Source organism: Temnothorax nylanderi, unplaced genomic scaffold, assembly GCF_030848795.1.
Source record: "Temnothorax nylanderi isolate EJ_2023f unplaced genomic scaffold, tnyl_v1.0 TNYL_tig0740_pilon, whole genome shotgun sequence".
Lineage (NCBI taxonomy): Eukaryota > Metazoa > Arthropoda > Insecta > Hymenoptera > Formicidae > Temnothorax > Temnothorax nylanderi.
In genome coordinates this window covers 7625-32729 of record NW_027249802.1, presented here as the reverse complement: position 1 = coordinate 32729, position 25105 = coordinate 7625, and the positions used below count along the sequence as shown (strand labels likewise).

Genomic DNA, 25105 nt, shown 5'->3' with positions numbered 1-25105 from the left:
CCCGGCCTCTGAGATTACAAGAATTTGAGCGCTATACAACTGTATCCATCTGTCCCATACACTGTCCTATTGACAATTACATTATCTTTCTTAATTCCAATCGAGACGCGTACATTTTAATATGACAACCATCTTCGGCGTGAGGCGTAATGAGCGATAATTGTGCGTGCGAGTATTTATTGAGCGAATGTGTGTATGTATGACAGGCGTGCGTATAGAGGCGATTGCCGGAGAGATATTTGTAGCCGTCTTTAAGTAAAATAAAACTGCGGATATATTTGACTAAATATCTCGTTCAATGAATACACGTCCCTTCCAGGGAATCGAGTCATCTATTTCGTATGTATAAGTAAGGTTTGACAAAAGAGATCTTACATATTTAAAAATTTATATTATTTATCTTTAATTTTAACACTGCATATCTCGGAAACTAGAGCAGTAACGTTACGTGTGCAATGTGTATTTGTTTCTCTTCTACGAACTCAGGATTTGATAAAAGTGAGTTGGAAAATGTTTAATAAAATGTTTTATTATTGTACAATATTATCTAAATAATTTTATTTATTTCTTAAAAGTTATTTTATTTAAAGTCGTGAGTATGTATAAAATAAAAATTAGTTTAATTAATAATATATGATGTATCCTAAAATTTACACTTATATCAATAAAGAGGAAGGGATACAATCTAACAGATAAAGGATCTACACAGTCATTACTTCGCATAAACATTTTGTTTTATTCTTATCTACAAAGCATTATCTGTAATGCATCACATGTTACAACAATATAATCGACTTAGAAAATATATTTCAACCCTAAGATTCGTAACGGAAGGCAAGATAACAGCAGGCCACGATATTTTCGTAAATCAGCTTCAAATGTGTTCGAGACTTATTATATATTTCAATCTTCTTCTTTCTTTTTCTTTTCTTCTTAGATGAAGACTATAAAGAATCTCTCAGCGAAGAGTATTGTGAGAATATATCATATTCAAGAGAGGTGTGAATTAATTATCGAAGAACAACCTCACGTCCAATATTCCGCTTTTTACCAGCGTGCACTACAGGAACTATGTTCTTAAGGCGCCCAAACGTGGAAAATAAATATTAAATAAAGGGATAACTAATTAATTCGAGTACCTATTATATACAAAATTACGTAATTCGCAACATGTTATAAAATAGATATTAAAGCTGGAAAACGAATGTATGTTCCCTTCAAATACATCTGTAAACGAAATTAACAATAAATTACCTTTAACTGAGAGTATCGATATCCTTTTACTTTTTACATTCAAATTAAATTAATTAAAAAATAAGGCCTAATGTAATTCAATTAATAAAAAAAAGTCTAACGTAATTTATAAATTAAACTTATATAGTGTCAATATTTTGTGGCGATAAATTACGTCAAAAAAATAAGTTAATAAATATATTATAATCAAACTAGAAAAAATAAGATTAATTACATATCGTTGAAATTTTTGTAGAGGGTGGCCTCATTAAATCGCGATTTGAAGGGAACATAAAATTTTACGATTTTTACGAAAATTTCTCCGTTGTGCCCGTTCTACGCGGGAAGACTCATGCTCGGATTTATGATCCAAATCGAAAAATCTGGCATACAAAAATATACTCTGTAAAATTTAACAGATCTCTTCACAGCTACGGGACATACTTGGCAAGCAAACGGAACAAGGCTACGGACGCAACGTTAAAATGTCTCGGCATCGTCGCAGTCGCGCGTGTCGTGTCCGAACATCTCGCAGTTCTCGCAGTACGGCCTCTCCACGGATTGCTTCTTCGGGGTTTTCGGTACCGCTTTTTCGGTAGTCTCCGTGAAATCCTGGGCCTGCCGGGGACAGTCTTCCGTTTCGTGCAGATCGAATTGATCGCAAATATCACAGAACATACGGGGCGCTGCTGTTCGCTTGTCCAGCGTGCTTCGAGTGTAGTCCTCGGCCTCGTTCGCGGGGACTCCCATCTCGAGAACCTCGATTTTACACAGCAAGCTCTCGTTCTTGCGTTGCATATCAACTATCACGGAGTTCAAAAAGTCTATCTGGCTCTTGGCGGTGTCGTTCTCCTCTTGTAACTTCGCGACGTCGATATCCTTCGCGACAATGTGCTGTTTCGTGTCGCCCGTGCCGTCGTAAGTGTTTTTCAAGTTTTCATGCGATAACTTCAACTGATTCGTCGTCTCCGTCCATTTCGCGGTGATCTGCTTGTTCTCTTTCTCCAGCCGACTCAGCTCGTCCAGAAGTCGCGTCTCTTCCACCTTGGCGACGTTCAGCCTCTCCTGCAAGTTCTGCATGTTCTTATTCACCTCTTTCTCATTGTTCTCCATAGTTCTCGCCAGATCGGCCGATTTCGTTTCCTGTTCTCTCAATTGCTTCTCAAGCGTGTTCACCGTGTGCTGTAGCTCGTGGATTCGCTTGTTCGCGCCGCTCAGTTCATTCTGCTTCAGCTTGATTTCCTCGTTCCGCAACTGCTGCTCTGCCTTGACTCTCTCCACTTGCGCGTCTTCCAGAACCTTCACTTGCGCCTTCAATTTACCGATAATAGCTTCCTTATCATCTAAATCGATTTTGTGCTTATCTACGGCGTCTCGCGACAATCGCAACTTGTCCTCCAATTCTCCATTTTGTTTATTTATGTCGTCAATCTTCCTCTGCTTAGCCGCAATTTCGCACTCTAAGGAATTTCGCAGCTTCAGCATCTTTTCCTCCTTGGAAGTTTCCGATTCTTTTATCTTAACTTCCGTTTCTGTCCGCAACTTCTCTCTTTTGTCCAATTCTTCGTGCAAATTCGATAACTGAGTCTCCAGTGACTTCACTGAGTTCTCCAGAACAGTCTTGGTCTCGGACAATTCATTTATTTTGCTTTGTTTCTGTGCAATCGCCTCTTGTGCGTTCGTCAGTTCATTACTATTACGAGTATGCTCTTCTTTCATGGAAGAAATTGTAGCATTTAATTCGGCTATTTGAGTCTGTGAATTTTCCACCTCCGCTTTCGTCTTTGATACTTCGTCCGTCTTATCTTTAATCGTCCCTTCGGCGTCTTTCAACTTATTCCTCAACTCTTCCACTGTGCTAGTCATAGTATTTAAAGACGTTGTTAAATTCTTATCGGCAGTCGCTTTGTCGCTAACTAAGGCGTCGTGCATTTTCTGTAATTCCGATAACTTATTTTCTACATCCTGAAGTTTTGAATCCTTCTCCTGAATCAAGTTCTCCAATTTCAACGTTTTGTCCGACTCGGATTTCAATTTCTCCGTCAATTCCTCGATCGACCAACGATTCGCGCTTTGATCGGCCTCGAGTTTGCTTTTGCACTTTTGCAGATTTTTTATTTCATCGTGCGAGGTCGATAATTCGGTCGACAGATCCGTAATTTTTTTCTGTAACGAGGATGTCTCTTCTTGGCAAGAATTCTGCAAGGTTTCACACTCTCCGCGAAGATTAACGATTTTTTCGTCTTTCTGCCTCAGTCGCTCCGTAAGATCGGTGAATTCACCAGATATCTGATTCAAATTTTTCTTTGCGCGTTCACCTTCTTCCACCTTTGCCGATAATTCGCTCTTTTCTTGTTCGTATTCGCGTATCTTATTAATATAATCTGCATTCGACTTTTTAGCCTCGTCTATCTGCGACTCCAAGTTTTTTTTCTCTGAACACAGTTGCTCGACTAACGTCGTGTTCTTGTTTAATTCCGTCTCGGTACTGGACAGCTTTCCCTCCGTTTGTTTCAACGTAGTTTCCGTTTGAAAAATTTTCTCGCGAGCTTCGTCTAATTCCTTCTCCTTTCTCCGCAAATCCTCGTTGTACCTCGACAATTGTTCCGACGAATCAGCGGAAGTGCTGATCGCGCTCGCTATATCAGACTCCTGTAATTAAGTTTAGATCATCCTAATGAATTAATATCTAATTATTCTATACTGACCAGTTTTTCCTTCTGCAATGAGAGTTGCGATACTTTTTCCTCCGCCCTCGCAATTTGTTGATTCAATTTCTGCACATTTGACTCAAATACGCGAAGTTCGCTCTCTAAATTTGTTTTCGTTTGCTCGGATAATGTGAAGGCGTCTTGCAATTCTAAAAAGATTTAAAATAAATCATATTAGATTTACATTAACGAATATGTAATTAATTTTGTAAAATTAAATCTTTACATCAATCTTCGATACAATTTTACCTGAAGTCTTCTCGAGAAGATGTTTAATCTCTTCGTCTTTGCTCGCTATAATCGCCTTCAAATCAGCGACATCTTTCTCCAATTTAATGAGAATCAAGGCTTTTTGCGCCACATCTGCGTTTATCTCGTCAATATATTTGGTTTTGTCATTAATTTGAGCCTCGAAACGTTTGGTTATTTCTTCTATTTGAGCCAAAGTAGCATTTCGCAATTCCGCGAGCTCTTTGTCCTTCACTCTCAGTTCCTCGCTTAATTTGTTTAACCGTGCGGTGGATTCTTCCTCCGAAGCGATTAAACTGGCTAAATCTTGTTCCTGGATTAATCGCGTAACGTAAAAATAAAATTTCGAATGTTACATTCGTACGAGATAATAAAAGAAAGATATACTTACAAACTTTTGCTTTTCATGAATAATCCTAATGTTGTCGTCACTCGTGGACCTGTAGTCTTGAATTTGTTTTGACAACACGCTGTTGTTGTCTTCGGCTAATTTGAGCCTCGTATTTAGTTCTGCAAAATACACACAATAAAATCAATCTGTTCGCTAATATATCTAAAAATTTTTTTTATATTTTATATACATATTTTATTATTGCATATTTGGATAAAAACAAAAATTATTTGCATAATAAATTAAATGCTATATAAATTATTAAAAATATTCCACCGAAAGCGAATGTCAACTGATACGTGCACTCTACACAATCAGCAGTAGATTAAATTTCTCAATTATTCGAATTTTTTCGATTTTTATTTTTATGAAACAAACCTTCCAATTTTCGTAAAACGCTAATGAGTTCCTCGTCCTTCTTCTTGCAGAGCTCTCGTTCAGCGGCCAATTCGGCCAACAGTCTCTCGGTCTCCGACACTTTTTGCCCAAGTTGCTGCGAGACCTCCTCGATTTTCGTGTCCTTCACTCGCAATTGCTGCTCGAAAGATTCCGAAAGTTGACGGATACGATTAACGTTCTCGGCCTTCAAGCCCTCCAGAGTCGCATTCTGCTGCTCTAACAGTTTCTTGGACTTAATTTCCAGCTCTTCGGTCTTTTCTTTGATCAACCGATCTTTCTCCTCGATTGTCCGCCGATACTCCGACAGTAGTGAATCTTTTTCGCTTAAGCTCTCTCTCTTCATCGTTTCGATCGTTTCTTTCGATTTTCGCAGCTCCTCGTTCAACGCACTGGTATTCCTCTCGAACTCCTGTTTCATATTCTCCACCAATGTCTCTTTATCTTGCAAGTTTTGTTTGACAGCTCCCAGTTCCTTCTCCAGACGACTCTCGGAATCTCTGTGCGTCGTGCTCTCTTGCTGCGTTTTGCTCAGTACAAGCTCCAATTCCCGGATACGTTCCACGCATTCGCCCACCAGACTTGACTTATCCTGCACTTCTTTCTCCAGACTGCTCTTAATCTCCTCCAAGCTCTGATTACGGCTCTCTAGATCTAAAAGCCCGCCTCAGGGTAAAGATGGAGAGCGAAAATCGCGTGGATCTCAAATCTAAAAGATTTAAGATCTGATTGTACATAGTTCAAGTATTGCCACATTGCGGATACCTTGAAGCTGGGAATTTTGCGAGTTCGTCGCGCAACTGATCTCGTTACGCAGCCGCGCCAATTCCTCCTCGGCCTCGAAGAGTTTGATGCTGTCGCGTTCCGTCTGAGCGGCACGCTCCCGCCGCTCCTCCACGAGCTTATCCTCGAGCTCTTTGATCTTGCTTTCATTTACAGTATTTATGACCTAGTGTGATAAGGAAAGCTGTTTAGTCCTTAGAAAGGTACGAAATCATATAACATGTCAGCATTTCGGATATTAACGTACAATTATTTTCTCAATTATAAAAAGTATAAAGCGACAGTCAACATTATTTTTATAGAATGTGTTTTAAAGATGATTTAATTTAAATTCTTAGAATCGTATTTTTTTATAATCTAAATAATAAGATTTTGTAATAAATTAATCGAAATTGTCTATTATTATGGAGAAAATTAATTCGTTGAAATTTTCTATAATATCGAATAAAGCACAAACACGTGTCATATAAAAACAACCGTGATTTGACTACTAAAGCTTACATTCGGAGTATATATGAATTTATTTAAACAAAACGATTTCCAACAGAAAGAAAAAGATATTTTTTTACTTGAAGTCTTATTACTTTCAGTAATTATGGAAGTAACCAAGCCTATATTAATATCCGAAAGCGTATATGTCGAAAAATAGAAAGCACAACGGATATGCGAAGCAGAATGTGATTGTCAAAATGTACGAAATGAATGTTTCATGGTGGAGAAAAGAAGAAAGAAAGTAAATCAACAACTTTACGCGTGTGTGCCCAATTAAGAAACATATTATTCAATTTTGACATTCGTGCATACAAACATACACCACAAACAATTGTATAGAGATTAAGTAATATAAATAACTTCGAAATGTAAAAAAGCGACAGAATTAATACAATGCATGGAATGATTAAATAAATATATATATAAATAAATAAATAACCAAACGTAAGAACAAAACGAGTACGTATCACGCTTACGACAATATTATTTTGAATATCTTTGTGCATATGAAGCGTGTGTAGGTAATTTGTGAAGCTTACGTTATTCCACTAATACAACAGCAAAGCGTGACTACAAGGAAACACCCCGAACCCGAACTCTTCGATTTGGATGAACTTTTGTGGGTATATAGAGTGACTCAATACACGAATAACGATATGCCTCGTTCTTGCTTTATCGCCTTTTAAAGGTACAATTTTCAACTTTAAAGTCAAAAGAGCGCTTCCACTTTTTCGCATATACTTAACTCTTAAACTACAAGAAATAGAGAAAAATGTAAAATGTTTAGAATAAAAGTTCAATAGTAAGTTAAGATCTACCAAGTAACATAAACAAAAATTATAAAAAACAATTTATATTGCAAAAAAAATTTTACTAATTTTTTAAATTTTTGTTTATACCACTTTGTAGACCTTAATTTACCATTGCACTTTTATTCCAAACATTTTTCTTTATCTTTTGTTTAAGAGTTATACGCGAAAAAGTGGATGCGCCCTTTTGACTTTGAGGTTGAAAATCATAATGATAGGACACAAATGAAGCATACTATTATTCATATTGAGTCACTCTACATACTTACAAAAGTTTATTTAAATCGAAGAGTTTGAGTTCGAGGTGTTCCCTTATAAGTTAACCACTGTTAATCCAAATTTATGTACAAAACTAAAATCGCGAGGAACAAAACTACTCATAAATGCATTAACAGTTTGTACAATTTCAAATACAAGAGTGCTCGAGGCGCAATTATCGCGCGCTATTCCATCCTTCAAATCACGCGATTAACAAGCGGACGTCTTAGGACGTCGTTTACAGAGTGCATAGTTTAGTTTTGTTAGTATGACCGGCGCAAAGTTAGTCAGCGATAGCGTTTCTTAGCGTTTCTCTTTTTATTTGAGCGCGTTCCACGTCAGCCGAATCTTTGATAGAACTGCGACGAAATGCAAATGGCTAGAGTGATGATTAGACAAGCGGTGCCGAAATACTGCGTCAATCCTTCCACGGGCCCGAAGCATCGGATACTCACACTTTGCTCAGATCTCTCTTTCTGAAAATAAATGATAAGTTTTCCGGATTAACAGAAAAACTGAATGTGTTCTCCTCTCCTCCTTAAAAGATAGCAGATTTCTCTTTTTTTATTCCCTTTTCTTGAAATTTATTTAAAATTCAATTTGTAACCAGAATAATTTTCCGAATTAAAAGTTCTATCTTCGCCGTTCTGTTATGTCGATGTCGGTATAAATCGCATAATTAATATATCAATTTTGAAATAATTTATTGCAATAGGATACTTCTGCACAAGATATTTCGCTGCTAAAAGTTGTTAGGCTAATTCTCGAGCTTTTTTGTTGATGTAGCTAAAGCACGTGTCGTATATATTACCCGCCACCGTTATCCCGCGTGCGTACCGAATTGAGCATTTTACGACGAAAGCGTGTACAATATTCATTTCGAGTAATAACAGATACCACTCACGATATCTCCTAGTATTACGAATGAGATATTTAGAATAATTATTATATAGAACGAAAGCACATATTTGAACAAATCAGGATAACACAACAAAAATTTAAACGTCATTTATCCTTACTAAGTGTGTCTAAAATATCGTATGAAATTTTCTCTCACGTCGGTTCTACACTAATAAAAAAAAGAATGCCATTGCAATGATATTGGACATCTTGTATATATATTATTATTAATATCAAGATGAAATATGAACAAAATAACAGCGTGAATGAATATACTTACTGAGAGTTCCGAAAATTTCTTTTCTTTTTTTTTTTTTTTAATGAGGTACTCAGAGTTTATTATGCTTGAGATAAATGATTATATGCTTGTATAAAACTGACACGCTAATTAACAGACGCACGTACCTGTATGTCGTCTTTATTCACGGACTCCTCTTCGAAACGAAACAGAAGATCCTCGCACTTCCGTTTCTCCTCTTCCAACTGCACCACCAGCGCGACCTTCTCGCTGAGGAGCTTGGCGACGGTGAGCTCCGCTTCGCTGACCGTTTGCTGCATCTGCTCGCGATACTGAACATCGTCAATAATAATAATGCCGAGAGAAAAAAAAAGAGACGGAAGATGGGGACAGAGGGCTTTCGAAACCGGGACGAAATCTCAGAACGTCAAAGACATCGGTTCGGTTTGTCAAATTGATGAACAAGATATTTCAAGTCATTGACAGTATGTTGCACGATCTTTGCACGGAGCGGAGATAAAAGCACGAGAAATGGAGCACGATATTTCACGCGTTCAGACATTTGTCCCTAGGCCTGTTCTTTTTAGCCGAACTTCTTGCGCAGTTCAACTTTCCTCTTTTTCTTTCCATGTTAGAGAGAAAAAGAGAAAAGCTGAACTGTGCCACAAAAGCTAAAAAAAAAAGCCAGACCTCCTGTTTGAAAGGCCGCCCGTCGCCGCGATTTGACTTTGACGGTGTGCCTACCTTCTCATATTCTTGCTTGATCGAAAGCGCCGATTGCTCCGCTTGGTCAGCTTGATTCGCCGCTTTGGTGACCCTCTCGCGTTCCAGGTCCCGCTCCTTTCGCAGGAACTCGATCTCCTGCTGCTTCTCTTTCAAAACCTCCTAAAAGCACGAGCCGGGTTCTAATTCAATGTCGCGATGACGCGAGAAATTTTAAAAGAAAAGGATTTCAGAGGAGAAGAAACCAATACAAAACTAACTCGAAATGCAGTGTATAATAGCGATCATAATTTCCTATTTAATAATATTATCGTAATTTGCAGAGCTATCGCAAAAGAAAAAGAAACGCACAACTAAAACAATTTATTTCTCGATTTCTCTTTTCGGTACATATTTTTTAAAAGCTGTCGAGCGGACTGGAATAAAGCGATGCTTTTTCGTTTGCGTCAAACAAATTATTACAAACTTGCAATAACAAGCACTAATTAATTCTTACACACTGATACATCCTTGTAAAATTTGTATATAAAAGTCGTAGGACGGGATAAATAATTAAAACAATTCTCTTGCTGCATCGTATAAGTTTTTGCAAAACACGAGCAAACTAAATTAGCAGCTACTACTCATTGGCTCTCTACTCGAGTTGAATACCAAGTTCCAATAAGAACGAGATAAAAGTGTCGCCGATTGAAAATCCTTCGACCGTTATTGCATTCCGCATTATGCAAACAGTTTTGTCAAGATCGCGCAGTCATCGAGTTTATGCGACGAGACTTTTAATCGACTGCCACTACAACGTTCTGGATTGCGAATGTAATTAGCAATACAAATCGCCGATCAATACTTTGGATCGCGTCAGTGAGATTTGATTGATCGGCTCGGTGATGCTGGTCGTCGTTTCTCTGTCAAGACAGATATGTATGTATATTGTACATAGATGATCTATGTACAATTATGTCTCGGGAAATTCTTAGAGATGAATTAATCTCGCAACTGAGATAATCTCGCGCAAGGAAGAATTGACCAATTGAACGCAATACTTGTTAATTATCACGTGAATAAAGCGACGTAGGAGAGATACTCACCTAGAACCCAGAGAACATTACGAGGAGGAGGAAACGTGGGATTTTATTAACAATATGTACAGAGATCTATGTATTATAAGCTTCGACGATGCAACGAGCAATAACAATAAATTAACGACAAATAAGAAATAAATAAAATCGCAGTCGGCAACCGTTAACGATCGCTCGAGTCGAGTCTCGCTAGTCAACCAAACGTCTCGCTAATTACCCTAATTAATGTACATTCGCGTCGCAACATGCACTTGTTAATCTATACGTCTATTTCTACAGGATATATGAAGTAATTGGGGGATCGATGGGAGAATCGCGGGATAGCTTATCGGCGATCGTTTCTAATTGGCGAGGATAATTAATTAATTAATCAGAAATAATATATCAGAGTTACGGGTCTCACCTGCAATGAACTTCGTGCAGGTGTCGACGTGCGCATGCCAGGCCTCTGGAATATCGAGGGCATAACGGAAACACAAGAGAAAACAAAAAAATAAAGAAAACGTGCAAACCTTTCACAACAGCAATCTTAAATAACAATCAATGCACCAGTCACAAAATCACGCGCGCCAAGGTACAAATTTCGATTAAGAGGTCAGTGTTAATGAGAAAAAAAATAGGCTGCCTAGAAAGCGGCAGGCAACGACTAAAATTTACGGCGGGAATTAACCCTTAAGTAACTCCGCGGGTGAAGAATTGGATCGCGAAGGATTCGACGCGAGAAGAGACTTAGATCCATAATTGGCAAAAAGAAAAGTAGATTAAAGCCTTCTTTAAAAACCAGGCGGAAATTTAGAATTCAGTTTAAAGAGTTTCATGCAAAAACGAGCCGGAAAATTGCGAGATAGGACAGTTTCTTGTAAGGCCCACTCTAACTCCCTGTCCAGACAGCACCATGTCCAAAGTCGGGGCATTAGACGTCTTAAAAACGTCATTAAGACGTCTTTAAGACATCTTTGCGTGCAGTATAGGTGTAATCATATAACACATAAATCATTCTCGCATTGAACGCTTCTCACAATTCTCGCGCATTGCGATTTTTCGCAAATGCAAGTCGTTCGCGGTTACTTCAATTCGATAAAAAATTAACTTCGTCACGCCGAATCCTCCACAAACCCGTTTGAAGTAAAGTCTCTCGTGGGCTTCCCATGAAGAATCATGGTCGAGCTTCTGGCGATTCCTCAAAGAAGAAGACTTAAGGGTCAATTGCCCAGCACCAACAAGAACAACAACAACAACGACAACAACAATACGTTCTACGGCTAGACTAATAAGTAAAGGGCCAACAACTTTTGGCGGCGGGCCGCAGGATAGCCGCGCGCAATCCTTTCTCATCCCCTTCATTCCGGCATGGTGAACCTTACCCTCGCCGTGGTGCCGCTCGCCGGGCTCGTTCTCGCGCTGACGACGCTCGAGGCGAGGCTGGAGGCGAGCGACTCGCGCGAGCCGCTCCTCTTCTGGAGGCTGGTGACATTGAGGGCGGCGCCGCTCGGCTTGTGCACCACGCATATGGACGGCCTCTTGCTGAACGGCGACTTGCTGACCTTGTGGACGGGCGCGAACAAGCCGTGCTTGGGCAAGCACTCGAAGTATCTGGATCAACGGGTGGGTTAGTTTCGCGGGAATCTCGGGAACGCGAGTCGCGAGTCGTAAAGGGGAGGATCATGCGAACTATGTCTCTCGCGACGCATCCCGAGCAAGCGTTAGTCGCGGGACCAGCGAATTAAAAGAGAAAACTTTGAATATTCCCCGAGATCGTTGGGGACGTCAGAAATGGAAATTCCCCTCTTTCTTACGGAAAGTGAAAAACTAAAATCCTCTTTCTGCAGTATTTTGAAAACCTAATGTCAGATAATATTATATATATAATCAATACTGACATTTAATCATAAATAAGAATTCCTGGGATTTTATATCATTCCGATAAAAGGGTTAAATTCATTAATGATGTCACAGACTCTGAGAAACGAGAAAAGGAAACTTTTAGCGAGTAATACATGTAGTAATTAAACGGAGTAATATACTCTTAATAAACGAAGCAACGGTTTTTTTCTGAGAGCAGTTAGAAGCCTCAGGATTGTTTTAAATGATGGAAAATACGAGGCAAATTTGATATTCTTTCTTTCTTTTCTTGCGTCAAGGTGCTACGTCGAGGTTCAACCGAGGAAGATGCACACCTTTTGTCATTGACAGAGCCATCATTCTTGCCGATCGGGTCATCCAGCTCCACGCCGCACCATTCGCCGGCGGCAAACTCCGCGGTACCCTGATATCTGAGCACGCCGGTTTTGCTGCCCTGGCTCGACGACACTATCACCCGGTCACCTATCCTCAGTTCGCCCCTCTGGGTCGTCGACGACAGGCTTGTCGTCGATGCATCTGCATTCACAGTTTTCAGCGATGCGCGATCATTATTACATACCACTCACTTAACCGCGCGCGCGCCGGTTAAGGAACCACGAGCAAGTTGGATATTCTCTCTCTCTGTCCCGTTAAAATTAAACTGTTTCTTTGTTTTCTACACAACGACGAACTAGATTCTAGGTTCCTGTCTATACAATAGTTAAATAATATTTTTCTTTCTTCTTTGCTAAGTACTACTTAAAGTTAAATCTATGTATAATTTACGTTTCTATGAATACATATTTCCCTTTCCCCCTTCATATATTTTTATATTATACTTCTTTCTTTATTATAAATCTATTGTTCAGTTAGACTAATCTTATGACTTTCTACAGGTATAAATGAATTAAAATATTCCGTTTTATTGTACACAAAGGAAAATCAGCTGCTTCTCTATTCTACAAGATGACGAGAATGAATAATTTCCTATGGGTATGTCAATTTACTTATTCAATATATTTTCAATCGATAAACTTATTACTCTCGAAATTAGACAGCTCCTTTAAATTAGATTTCTCCTTCCAAAAAATATTAAATTGCTCTGTGTTTACGAACATCTGCAAATAACTTTGATCAATGTATGTTCTGCTGATAAGCGCGTTATTCGCGAAATTAAATTATTATTACAAAAATTTAATTAAAGATCTTAAATTACGTCACACTTAAATTACGTCACGCTGCATGCTGGTGAAACTAAATTATTTCCGTGCTACGTGCTGACTAAAAAACTAAATTTTTTTTTTTTTACATTAAGTCGTGTTTACTTTCCATAATAGAGTGTTCTTCAAGCACTATCGTATTGTAATTAAAATAATGCAAAGTAACTAAAAATAATTTGTGCTTCTCAAGCCTCTAGGCCCACACAGCATGATCAACTACGATTAACTCTTTCACCTCACCTTTTCTGTTACTTCAATTTTAATTATAATTTCATCAAATAATTTTAGTGTCTATATAATAAATACATAATTAATCTTTATAACTAATCTTTTTAATAAAATATTTGTTTTAGAATAATAAACAAAATATCTTTACCAATGGAATAATATATAATACATATATATTGAGAAATCGCTTATTGTTACTTTATATCATCATCGTGATTATTATCCGGATAAGAATTCTCAGCAAAAGCTTTTAAATGTTAAACAATATTGCTGAATATTAAATAATTCTGCAGTAATATAATCTGCTTAAAAAAGAGTATATATCTTGCTTCAAAAAAGATTCCATACTAGAATAAAATTATTTGACAGGCTATTTTAGATCGAGAGATAATTTTCTCTCACAGCGAGAGAGGCGAAAGAGTTAAGGCCAAGATAAACTAAATGAAATCTGTAGACGGCGTTTGGCGTGCGTTCGAGTGTGCAGCGTTAGAAGGCGTCTACGGACGTGGCGAATATCTCTTGTAGCGATCCTTACTCAATGATGACGACATGGATTTGCTGAGGTAGCCGCTCCTGGTGCTGTCGGGCGGCGTCGACGGCGACGTGATCACGCTCGTCTGATGATCGCCCAACGGGTATCTGGTGAGTCTGGTGAGCCTCGAGAAGATTCCTCTCTTCGGCTCGCACTGAAAATACCGGCTACCAGCCACCGAACCGTCGTTCTTCCCTAAAGTTCAAGGTTTTGGGAATCTGAGGTTTCACCTTCACTCTTTCTCCGAGCTCCGCCGACTTATCTCTCTCTTGTCTTTTTTTCATTCGCGATTAATGGGACTTCTTAATGAGATTTCAGTTACAGTATGATCTGCATGATCTTGACAATTAATCAGGAAAATTCTTTACAAATACGGATGTCTTAAATCTTTGAAATTAAGGTTCTTGATCTTTACAACTCTTACGATCGGCTGGATCGTTACGGTGGTCCTTACCGATGGGCTCGTCCAGGACGACTCCTGCCCAGTCTCCAGGGGCGAATTTGGTCTCACCGATATAAGCGATCGTGCCTGGTTTCGTGCCGCCAACCCATACTCGGTCTCCAATTTTAAAGCTGTCTGTATCCTCGGTTAGGACGACGCTGGTATCTACGCGGGACGAAGAGGATTCTGTTTGAAATATCGACTGGCGACAACGCTAAGTTACAAAAATCTGACTTCGATGTCCCGGAGCAATTTTAGAGATAAACAAATCACTAGGCGGGACGCATGTCTAATAAAATTGACGGTTTAGTTGTAAACTTGTGATTTTCACTACTCTTTAAGAAAATTCTGAAGTGGATCCTTCCCTTAGCAAAATTATTAAAGTATCTATAGTTTTCAAATTATTAGCGACTAAAAGATATGAGATTTCACTTTACATAAGAGAATTTTAGTTTCAGCGTTTGTAAAAAGAAGGTGTCATAAGTAACTGTCATATACTGTTCCTTTAAAATATTTGCCAAATTACAAGAACCGTCTACTCTAACTTGAAGAAATTGGTTCAAAGAATATTCAGTAACTCTGAGACATTCTATATAAATCCTTGATGTTACATTAAATACGTATTCCATTTACTATTACTATATACGTATTTACTATTTTACTATTACTACGTAGTTCATATTACTGTGCAAATTATATTACGCATGCATATATAAAATACATGTAAGATACTATATATAAATTAATAAATATTCTAAACGCAAAGCAAAAGCGCCGTTAACATGGATACATGAATACAAATGCGTAACACTACTACAGGCCAATAATATTTACAAACCTACAGCTACGCTCATGAAAGTTCACATATCCCTCAATATATCGCGAAAATAATCTAATATAAAACGATTTCATATTTCACTATAAAGTTTGATTTTAGAATACATATACATTTACGTATGTTTAAGTACATTTTACTTAAAAAATCTACATTTTATTTTAAAAAATCTAAAATACTCCGAATCCCAAACAAACACAAACCTCAACAGATCATAATTCAATATCAAGTTTTATTGGTCCTATGAAACTAGACTAGCTATCGACTACGAAAAATCGTCCACTGTTTCCTGTGAATAGCTTTAAGAATTGCGATCTTTGAAAAACTTTATTGTATGCGGCTTACCTGACCCTCTTCGCAAGCTAGCCTCATTTACGTGACGGCCGTGCGATTCCCAGAGAGGCTCCATCTGATCTGCCGTTGTCATGCAAAATAATGCAAATCATAGCAAAAAACGGAAAAAAAGGAAAAATGGAGTGTACCTCGGCACGAAAAACGTTTCTCTTTGCCGAGAGTGCAACAGTAAAATTTTGTCCAATCAATTTTAATTGGTAATTATCGTGCTAATGATAATTCGTCTATCGCTACAATTCTCAATATAATTATAATAGCGAGATAATATTAATCTATGTGTAAGCTAATAATATTTCAATGATAATTAGATATTAGAAATAATTATTAACTATAATTACAAATTACTATGAATGGCAATTAATATATGTAATAATTAATATAATACACCCTTTCAAAGCCGAAAGGCACGAAGTAAACATCTGTCTCTCTCTATCCATATTAAACATAACACCTTTAATATCTCCGATATATTTATACTTTTAATTCAATATACTTTTCTATCGTTTTAAATATTCTTTTTATTTTACATATTTTTTGTATTTTTCTTTAATTCAAGGCCAATTTGCGCGCCGATAATAATTTTGGAGACACGTAATGACATCGGTGCGAAGTTGTAAAGTTGATTATAGCACGCTAAGTTAATTACTAATTATTATGAAGCGACGTTAAAGAGGGGACGACGAGAGGTGATTCGGCGCGAATCGGATCAGGGCTTGGTCCTGGTAATTGCCGTTGTGATAATCGGCATCGGAAGTTGATCACAATCGGCCCAAGACAGAGAGTTATGTAAACGAATCGTTAATGGCGAGTCAGGGTGTGTCCAGATGACGCCGATAAGATCTGGCGATTTCTAGCGCATTATGCAGTCATGCGAGATATTTTTTGAATGGCACGATCGTTTATAATCGTATCACATGTTGTTTTAATAAACTAGTGAAAAAAAATTCGGTCTCAATATTCATAATAAATTTATTTTGCTTCTATATAGGTATTTCATATGTTATAGATATGTATAACACGAAAAATTCATATTTTAAATTAATTTACGCCATTTACGGTCAGGACTGGATCTTGGTAGACTAATATTATTCGCGTGAATTTTATGTACAATTCTTCGTGATTTTCCAAGGCGAAGAATTGTACACAAAATTCACGCGAATAATATTTATTGGAGGTTTTTCTCCAATTGATTGTATATCGATCCTATTTCACTAATTATTATCATATTAAATACCTATTTCTACACTGCAGAAAAAAAGAACATTCTTATTTAGAGAATTTTTGACATGTAAGTCTTAAAATGAGATTATACAGCGTTAAACAAAGATAAATTACTTGCATCAAAGCATTATATATAATTCAATAAAGGAAAATATATTCTCTTATTATTCAAAAATAATTTTTATTAATGGAAAGCAAAAAATATTAGATAGAGAATAACAGTACTTTCAAACCAAAAATATTCATTCTATAACGATAAAGACAGTTTAAATCTTATTTTAAAATTTAATATTCTCTACGTGAACACAAATAATGTTGATTTAATTTTATTATGTTACAAAATAAAGAAGACATCGTTATCATCAAGAAACTCATAGGTACTCTTTTTATGTGACAATTATAATATTCAAATTAAATTATATTCTTGAAACACAAGAACATAAAATTCTTTTTAAAAAATTATATATTCTTGCTCATATATGAAACAATTATTGTGATGATTTGAATATATTCGTCTTGATTAAACTACTTTTTTTCGGTGTAATTTTCATAATATTTTGCCATGAATTCTTTCTCTTATTATACTTCCGCGATGTCTAATAGCTTCTGGTTTCCTTGTATAGGAAATCTTGCAACGACATCACAAAGCTCATCATTCACGTCGCCGATGTTCCTCCCGCGGCGGTGCGCGCGCGCGAAAAAACTCCGCAAAAGGAGTCACCGGTCACCGGTATGTCCGGGTATTCGTGGCGATTCGCGATTTAATTAATTACTTATGAAAAAGCGCGTGGGCGCGTGCCTTGTCGTAGTAGGTTGGTCGCGTGGGTCGGAGCCTCTGTTCGACGAGATGAAATCGCGATTACGCGGCCGCAACCGCCGAGGTCTCCGCCGCCGCCGCCACCGCCGTCGCGTCGCGGCCGAGAGAGGCGTTATGTATCCCGGCGATTTTATCTTTAGTGCAATCTGCATTTAATGCGCCTTTTTACGCGCACTTTGCGTCGCTCGCAATGACGCGCGGTTACGCGCGAACGGTCGTCCGCGATCGGCTGGTCGACGCGACGGTACGCCGATCTCGAAATGTCAGAATTAAAAGATGTAGCGAAACGGTGACGTTTTTATCTTCATTTGAGAATCTTAATATCATTAAAATGTCAAAATTTTGTAATAAAACTGACACGGTTAAAATAACCTAAAAAATAATTAATTTAATAATCTAAAAAATAATCTAAAAAATAATCTAAAAAATAATTTAAAAAATAATCTAAAATTTAAATAAAATTGACATTGCTAAAATAATCTAAAAAATTATTAACGCCGAAAGAAGGTAAAAAAGAGAGAAGAGGTAAACCTTAAGCTTCAATTAAACTTCAAGGAGAAACTCTCTCTGAATTTGTCCAAAAACGCGTTTCTGTGTATTAAAATTCGTCCCGAGACATCCATATTTTCGTTGCTGCGTAATAATCTGTGCGAAACCTTGCGCGATGACGGTACATGATTATTAGAGCCATACGCAACGCACGATGATTCCTGATGACAGAATACACTATACTTTTTAATTCAAGCGTGTTGGCCGTGATTAATACACCGACGTGATACGACGCCGTAATCGTGGCGCCATGTTTCGTTGGCGAATGTCTGTGAATTATGCATCTTACATGATTTTAATTCCTCTTACATCAATTCTTACATATATACACATTATTCTTTTATATAAAAGATTATTAATTAATTACACCTTGTAATAACGTAAATTCTATTTTATGAATCATTTTAAAAATAATATATTTAAAATCATCCAATCGCAATTGGATTCCTACATTGAGTTGATATTTATTTTATTATTTTCCATAAAAACTTTTGCAATACTTAACGTCGAAAAGAAGCGTAAACATCCTTAGCGTTACACATATAGCCTTAAATTTATAAAAAAAAAATGATCTTTAAGAATTCCTATCGAATCTTCGAATGAAAATAGAATCTGTTCAACATTCTAGCCGAATTTTTAACGGAGTATTACCGAATTACTTTAGCCCATCGATTATCCCACGTTCAGTAAGGTTAATAGTGTCAAGTACCCCGATCACTCGATACGACACGGCTGTAAGAATGCCTATAGAGGCTGCCGTTGGATATACGGGCACTTTGATCCCTCATGCGTGGATATCCACGTAACGTAAACAAGTTTAATAGCCGTAGAGAGATATCGTTACAGCTGTTACGTGTAATTCATCCCGCGTTATAACGAGATTACGACGTGGCGAACGTGATTAAGCAATTGTAAACGCTATGTCGATAATTATGGAAATTAACGATATCTTTATCCGTCCAATTGCGAAATCATTGTGGAAGCGAACTCAAAATTAAAAAATTAAAAAAGAAATATATATATTTATTTATTACTTTTCTCAATTTTTCAATTTTGAGTTCCTTTCTATATAATATATATAATTGTATATATCTGTACCTTAGAGATAAAAAATCGTATCTCCATTATTATGAATTCAGAGAAAACAAGGTTTATAGTTTTAAGTAGGGAAATAATATATTTTTTAGATATAAAGCAAAAGTAGCAACTTAATTTATTAAGTTTTTAATAAAGTAATTTAACTGACATGTTTAATAGTACAACTGCCAATAACACGCTGTACCTGGTTTAAAAATTATGCATTATACAAATTTTCAATATGACTCTTTCTAGACATTGTATCTTAGGAACTAATAATAATAAACATAAGACGCTTTACCATTATACCATTTAAACTTCTGTTATATTAAAAAATGTATTGACTCCACTTTAACAAAAACTGGAAATATGATTCTTTACCTCTAAAGTACAGACATATATATAATTGTATATTTTATATGTTCACGGCAGAGCGGGTGAAGTGGTCGCACCCGATCGCGATTACGCCGCGCGCTACCACTTTCGTAGACACGTGTGCCCACGGTTTTCATATTTACCAAAGACTAATAGCGGACTTTCGTCAGACCGCGGAATTCGAATGGATGGCCTTAAACGCGGCTTCAACAGCGTTCCCGTACAAACATCAGGCAAATGGCAAAGTAGCAGCCCGAAACGAACCGTGGCCCCGCGCGCGCGCTCATAAACCATTTCTCTCTCCATATTTAGCCGATGGTGTCACAGTTACCGCAGAACACCATGCCGACGACGATTGCGTCAGAGCGAGGCGCCGCGCCGCAGATAATCCTTTGCCTTTCCGTTGCCGTCGCGGTTAATTTGAGTCCTTGTCGGAAAGAAAAATCAGCTAATCGGAATTGAACTCGAGCGATTGGAAAATCGATTATGTTCCCGCAAACCGCGTAATCGATAGAGTATTCTATAATAATTACTGATGTCTTTAAACTGTAATCGATTGCAAGAGAATACCATTGTCATTTTGTTTCGACATTGTTTTAATATCGCACAGATAAATCTCGTTACAATTATATGTAAATTTATGTTCTTTTTACGAATTATTCTAGAAATACTACCACAGCTGACATACAATCCGTTTAAATTACACAAACAAGTTTTCTCTGTTAACTCATATCCCTCATTAACATTAACTATCGAAAGGGTCAAAATAACCCGTTTGACATTTTTAAATAATTTATTACTCGTTTTTAAAACATCTTAATTTCTGAAATTTTGCCTGACTTTTATTGAAGTTACATAGATGATAAATTTTATTAATTTGTTCCCTCTTATTCTCTTTTCTTTTCTAAGATTTCTTCGGTAAGAAATAAATATAGATTAATCCCCGGTAGTTTTAGTGTTAATTTGGTGAATTTTAGAAAATTGGATACAAATATAATTTTAATCTTCCGACGGAAACATTCGAGACGTTAATTTCTCCTAATTTCATTTAAAGTTTTAGTTTTAATTATTATATAGCGATTCTGCTATATTCCTTCCGCTGGACCTCGCAATAACGTGAAACGAAAAACGAAGGCCTTGAATCTCCCGATCAAATTGCGAAACTCGAGAAACCGATCGACCGATCTCCCGCGAGAATCAAAACGGGAGGGCAAAGGGAGCGAGAGAAAAAAAAGAGAGAGAAAAGAGAAGGACCCGGGGAGGAAAGACGCGAAACGCGGGATGAAATCGCGGGCGCGAGATAAACACCAGTGCAGCGGCTTGCATAATCGTAATGCGTCAGCCGACGTTGTGCGATTGTGCGGCGAAGGCAATTCAATGGCGTTGTACCAATAAGGCAAGATACGTGCCCTGGATGCGACCAGAGGCGATCGCGAAAACGCACCTCATCGCCCGTTATGCATCGCCGAGAGGCGCGCCGAGAGAGATCTGCGCGGCAGAAAAATAAAGCAATATAAAATCTGATATTCTGCGTATTCAGAATGCGACTGTTGTACGAAGGCAAAATCTGAGAAAAGAAAGGGAAAGGATGGAAAAATAGTAACGAAGAAAATAAGACAAATTTGTACTTTAGAAGAGAATGAGGAAATAATAAAAAAAAACGGGCACAGTAACAACTGTACCGCAACCAACAACGTAGAACTACGTCTACTGTCACCAGTTCATGTTAAAGTATTCAGCGAAGGACGGTTGACGTAGGGCTACGTCGATTGTCACTATTTCATGTTCAAGTATTCAGCGAAGGACAGTTGACGTAGCCCTACGTCTCAACTGTCCTTCGCTGAATACTTTAACATGAACTAGTGACAGTAGACGTAGTTCTACGTTATTGGTTGCGGCACAGTTGTTACTGTGCCCGTTTGATTTTTATTATATTGGCAATTTTAATCTAATTCTATTATGTTCTTCAACCTTTTCTATCCCTATTTCATACATAATTCTTTAAAATTTGGTTGATTAGTTCTTGAGTTACATAGGAATAGGTACATACATAGAAGCCTAATAAAGCTGGGTCTAATCAACCAAATCTTAAAGTATTATATATGAAATACGGGTAGAAAAGACTGAAGAATATAATGGAATTAGAAAAGTTGCCAATAATTAATAATAAACTGCCAAAAAAGAAGAATTATTAAAAGTTTGTTGAGACTTGAGCATAATTATTTGCTTATAATTGTTTGGCTCCCTCATTGAGAAAGCTTTTTGAGACTTTCGAGAGGAAATGGGACTATATAAACTATCTAATGACGTATTAATCATTACTCTACGATTATTAGTTTCGAAGATATAAACGTTCAAAGTGTGACACGTTTTCGTTACATCTGTGCTCCCAATGTTACCCCCTACTTATTGTCGACAAAGACGTAGTTCTACGTCAAAATTCAAATCTTGGGTGAAGAATTAGATTTTAGATAAAGAAAGGCTATATATAAACTGACGTAGAAAATATAGTACAAGAGGACGAACTTACAATGCAAGGAAAAATCAGTCGATCGAGTGATCAAAGAAATTATTTATTTATTTATACGATTGCTATTAGATTTGCCTTAACTTCCGAATTATCTGCCAATTATCAGCGAACAACGTTCTTAATCACTCCAGTTCCTTTCATTTTTCAAACAGCGGTTTATTATTTAAAAATACGTTCCGCGAGCGTTAAAAATACGAATCACTCTCGATCAATCGTGACAAGTCAAGTTGATCGGCGTTCACAAATGAAGAACAGCGACAAACGTGCGTATAAATCATAATAATCGAATTGAGTGATAATTAATGTGAAGTTATGAAACGTAATAAAATTTAATTATGATAATTATACTGATTACTGAACAATCCTTCGAATCCTGTTTTCAATGTTAGACGACCAGTTTGACTCACCACAATTTACTCTTTCGGCGAACGCTGCACAAAATAGAGAGAAAAAGATTTCGTTTTTCTACTCCTCTTTTAACGAAATGACAGAAAAAAAAGTAAGCACTATTCGCAAAGTACACGCGACTCACCATTAATTCCCGCGAGTTTCTGATGATAAATATTTACCAGTTTCTCTCTCTGTCTCTCACCTTCTCTCGCGCGAGGGATGTGTCGTCGCGAATGGCCGAGGAACGACTCGCGCGAGCAACAACTCGCGGACTCACGCTCGTTCACGACCGAGCCGTGGGCGTGCACGGTGTTCCCGGTGTGCGTGCATGCCGGGGCGAATTAACGAGACACTCACGATACGCGTTCGAATCGTAATAACGTTCATAATAACTTAATTACCGTTTATGATACCCTTCGTCAAAACGTACTCCGCATAAACACTTTTACAACATAAGAAAATTAGCATTACGAAAACAGATTAACGTTAATGACGTAAATACGACTTCACTTGTCGGTTATATTTATCACCTGAATCATCTATTAATTAATTAATTTTCCATTACACTTCGTATGAATGAGGCAAATGGCAATGGATCTCTCTTTCGCGTAATAATCGTGGAAAAAGATATTTTTGATAAAATTCTTCCTATCTATTGGTGTTTTAAAAATTTGAACCGGAATTAAGAGAGACATAAAACCTGAAAGACAATATGTTATTTTCTTATGCAGGTAAAATATGGAGTATGAAGAGCGGGTATGTGCGTATATTTATTAATACATGATCTATTTTTCAACCTAACATGGGATATTGATATTGTCAGACATTCTTTTATGCCTCTTATTAATATCAGATATCTATATATATCATATCTGTTTAGTACAAAAATGGATAACAGATATCAAACAATAACACACGCTCAAATAATATAACACTATAATACGCATGCAATAAAAAGGAACGGCGCATAATTTTGTTCAAGACTCACTGGACGTTGGTCTCATTGGGGAAGGCGGAATCGCCGGTCTGGGAGGCATGGTGGAGCAAGGCCGGCCTATCTTCGACGGCGGTCTCAGTCCTGATGGTTTTGACTCCATTATGCTCTATGTACTCACTGTTACACTGCAACAAAAATATTATGTTAATTAAAGGTAATGTATATAAAAAAAAGCAAAAAATATGGAAAAAGATATTAATTTGATTTAAAAGAAACTTTTAAGAGATATAAGCAAAAGAAGAAATAATCTAATAAACGAGAAATCTGAGATATAAAATGTAAATACATTAAATTCTTTTTATTAGAGGGTTTTCCTGGCATGTTCTACTACATTTTGAAATAAGATAAGTAAAGAATGTTGAAAAATTAAGTTAGAGTCAAATCAAATTTGGATAAACCGACGAGAAGGAAAATTTAAAGAGGTGATCAAGTTAACTTAAGCTTTGCGAATTTAACCAATCCAAAAATTTATGATTTTGCTGAACTGAAACCTTGTCACTGACAATTTCTCGCGTTCTCTCGAGCAAGAGAAATTCGCACAAGCAATTGCGAGTACTATACGCGAGTACTAGGAAGTATTAGCGAGTACTTGTGAGTTCTAATGAATACTTGCGAGTTCTAGCGAATACTTGCGAGTACTTGCGAATATTTTTTAATACTCACGAATACCTGTGAGTATCCGTGAGTACACCATTAGATCGGCGAGTGCTTCGCACCGTTATCACACTCGACGATACGCGCAGACAACAACGTGTACCTTCTCCAGCAGGAGCGAAAGAGACTCGAGTCTGACGAGCGACAGTTAACCTCAAAAATGTTTCGCGCCCGTGCACGAAGCGCGGAGCTCGAGGATCGCGGTCTCACCTGAATAAAACGCTATCCGGGACGATCCGTGGAAGACAGCTAACGCATTTTACGCGCGACAATCGCGAGAACCGCGGATAAACGGGCGCAACGCAAAAATCACCCGATATCACAACTCGCGGAAAGAATGACAACTGTCCGTCACGGCCGGACTCGCTAACCTGTCAGCGCGAAATGTCCCCAGATGAGATCCGGAGTCACAGATGATCCCGCCGAAAGTTCCTGTCATCATACATTTATCATCACATATTCACTTGTATATATTACGATTATAACCGTTATGTTTATCACTTTATCATATTATTATTAATTATAATCTACTGTTATTTAAATTGCGATAAAATATTTAAGGGTCGACAGGAGTGACGGCTGAACTCCGGTGCACTTTATGCACTAAGTGCACTTTAAACTGCACTTTAACTGCAATATTCGTAATATTTATTTTCGGAAAATTTATTTTGATCCTTTAGGCCATCGCACACAAAATTGCATAGGCTGCATAAGCATAGCATAAGACCGCTGGACCAATGAGCATCTTATGTAAATCAATATGGCGACTTTATGCTAGATGCT

General features: G+C 37.4%; 1 protein-coding gene across 8 annotated transcripts; it reads right to left on the bottom strand.

Annotated features, from left to right (window-relative positions):
• Positions 1–712: 712 nt before the first annotated feature.
• Positions 713–24692, bottom strand: Clip-190 (Cytoplasmic linker protein 190). 8 transcript variants are annotated; one of them, XM_071724260.1, is made up of 17 exons: positions 24533–24692; positions 23660–23793; positions 15704–15772; positions 14536–14688; positions 14085–14276; positions 12437–12638; positions 11624–11852; positions 10663–10707; positions 9205–9345; positions 8628–8792; positions 7778–7798; positions 5746–5929; positions 4963–5634; positions 4585–4703; positions 4194–4506; positions 3942–4093; positions 713–3885 (listed from the first exon to the last, which is right to left on the bottom strand). In XM_071724260.1, exons 2-17 carry the CDS (start codon positions 23766–23768, stop codon positions 1714–1716), a joined length of 4938 nt encoding a protein of 1645 aa, XP_071580361.1. In that variant the 5' UTR covers positions 23769–23793; positions 24533–24692; the 3' UTR covers positions 713–1713. The 8 variants fall into 8 exon arrangements, with proteins under 8 accessions (XP_071580361.1, XP_071580363.1, XP_071580364.1 ...); XM_071724262.1 differs by having other exon boundaries at positions 8628–8780; XM_071724263.1 differs by lacking the exon at positions 7778–7798.
• Positions 24693–25105: the final 413 nt, after the last annotated feature.

Excerpts from the sequence above, each read along its gene's own strand:
- Clip-190 (XM_071724260.1), bottom strand. The coding sequence starts at position 23,768 with ATGGAGTCAAAACCATCAGGACTGAGACCGCCGTCGAAGATAGGCCGG. Across the intron at positions 4,507-4,584 it reads TTCATGAAAAGCAAAAGTTT|GAACAAGATTTAGCCAGTTT; the intron begins GTAAGTATATCT and ends CGATTAATCCAG. Across the intron at positions 3,886-3,941 it reads CATTGCAGAAGGAAAAACTG|GAGTCTGATATAGCGAGCGC; the intron begins GTCAGTATAGAA and ends ACTTAATTACAG.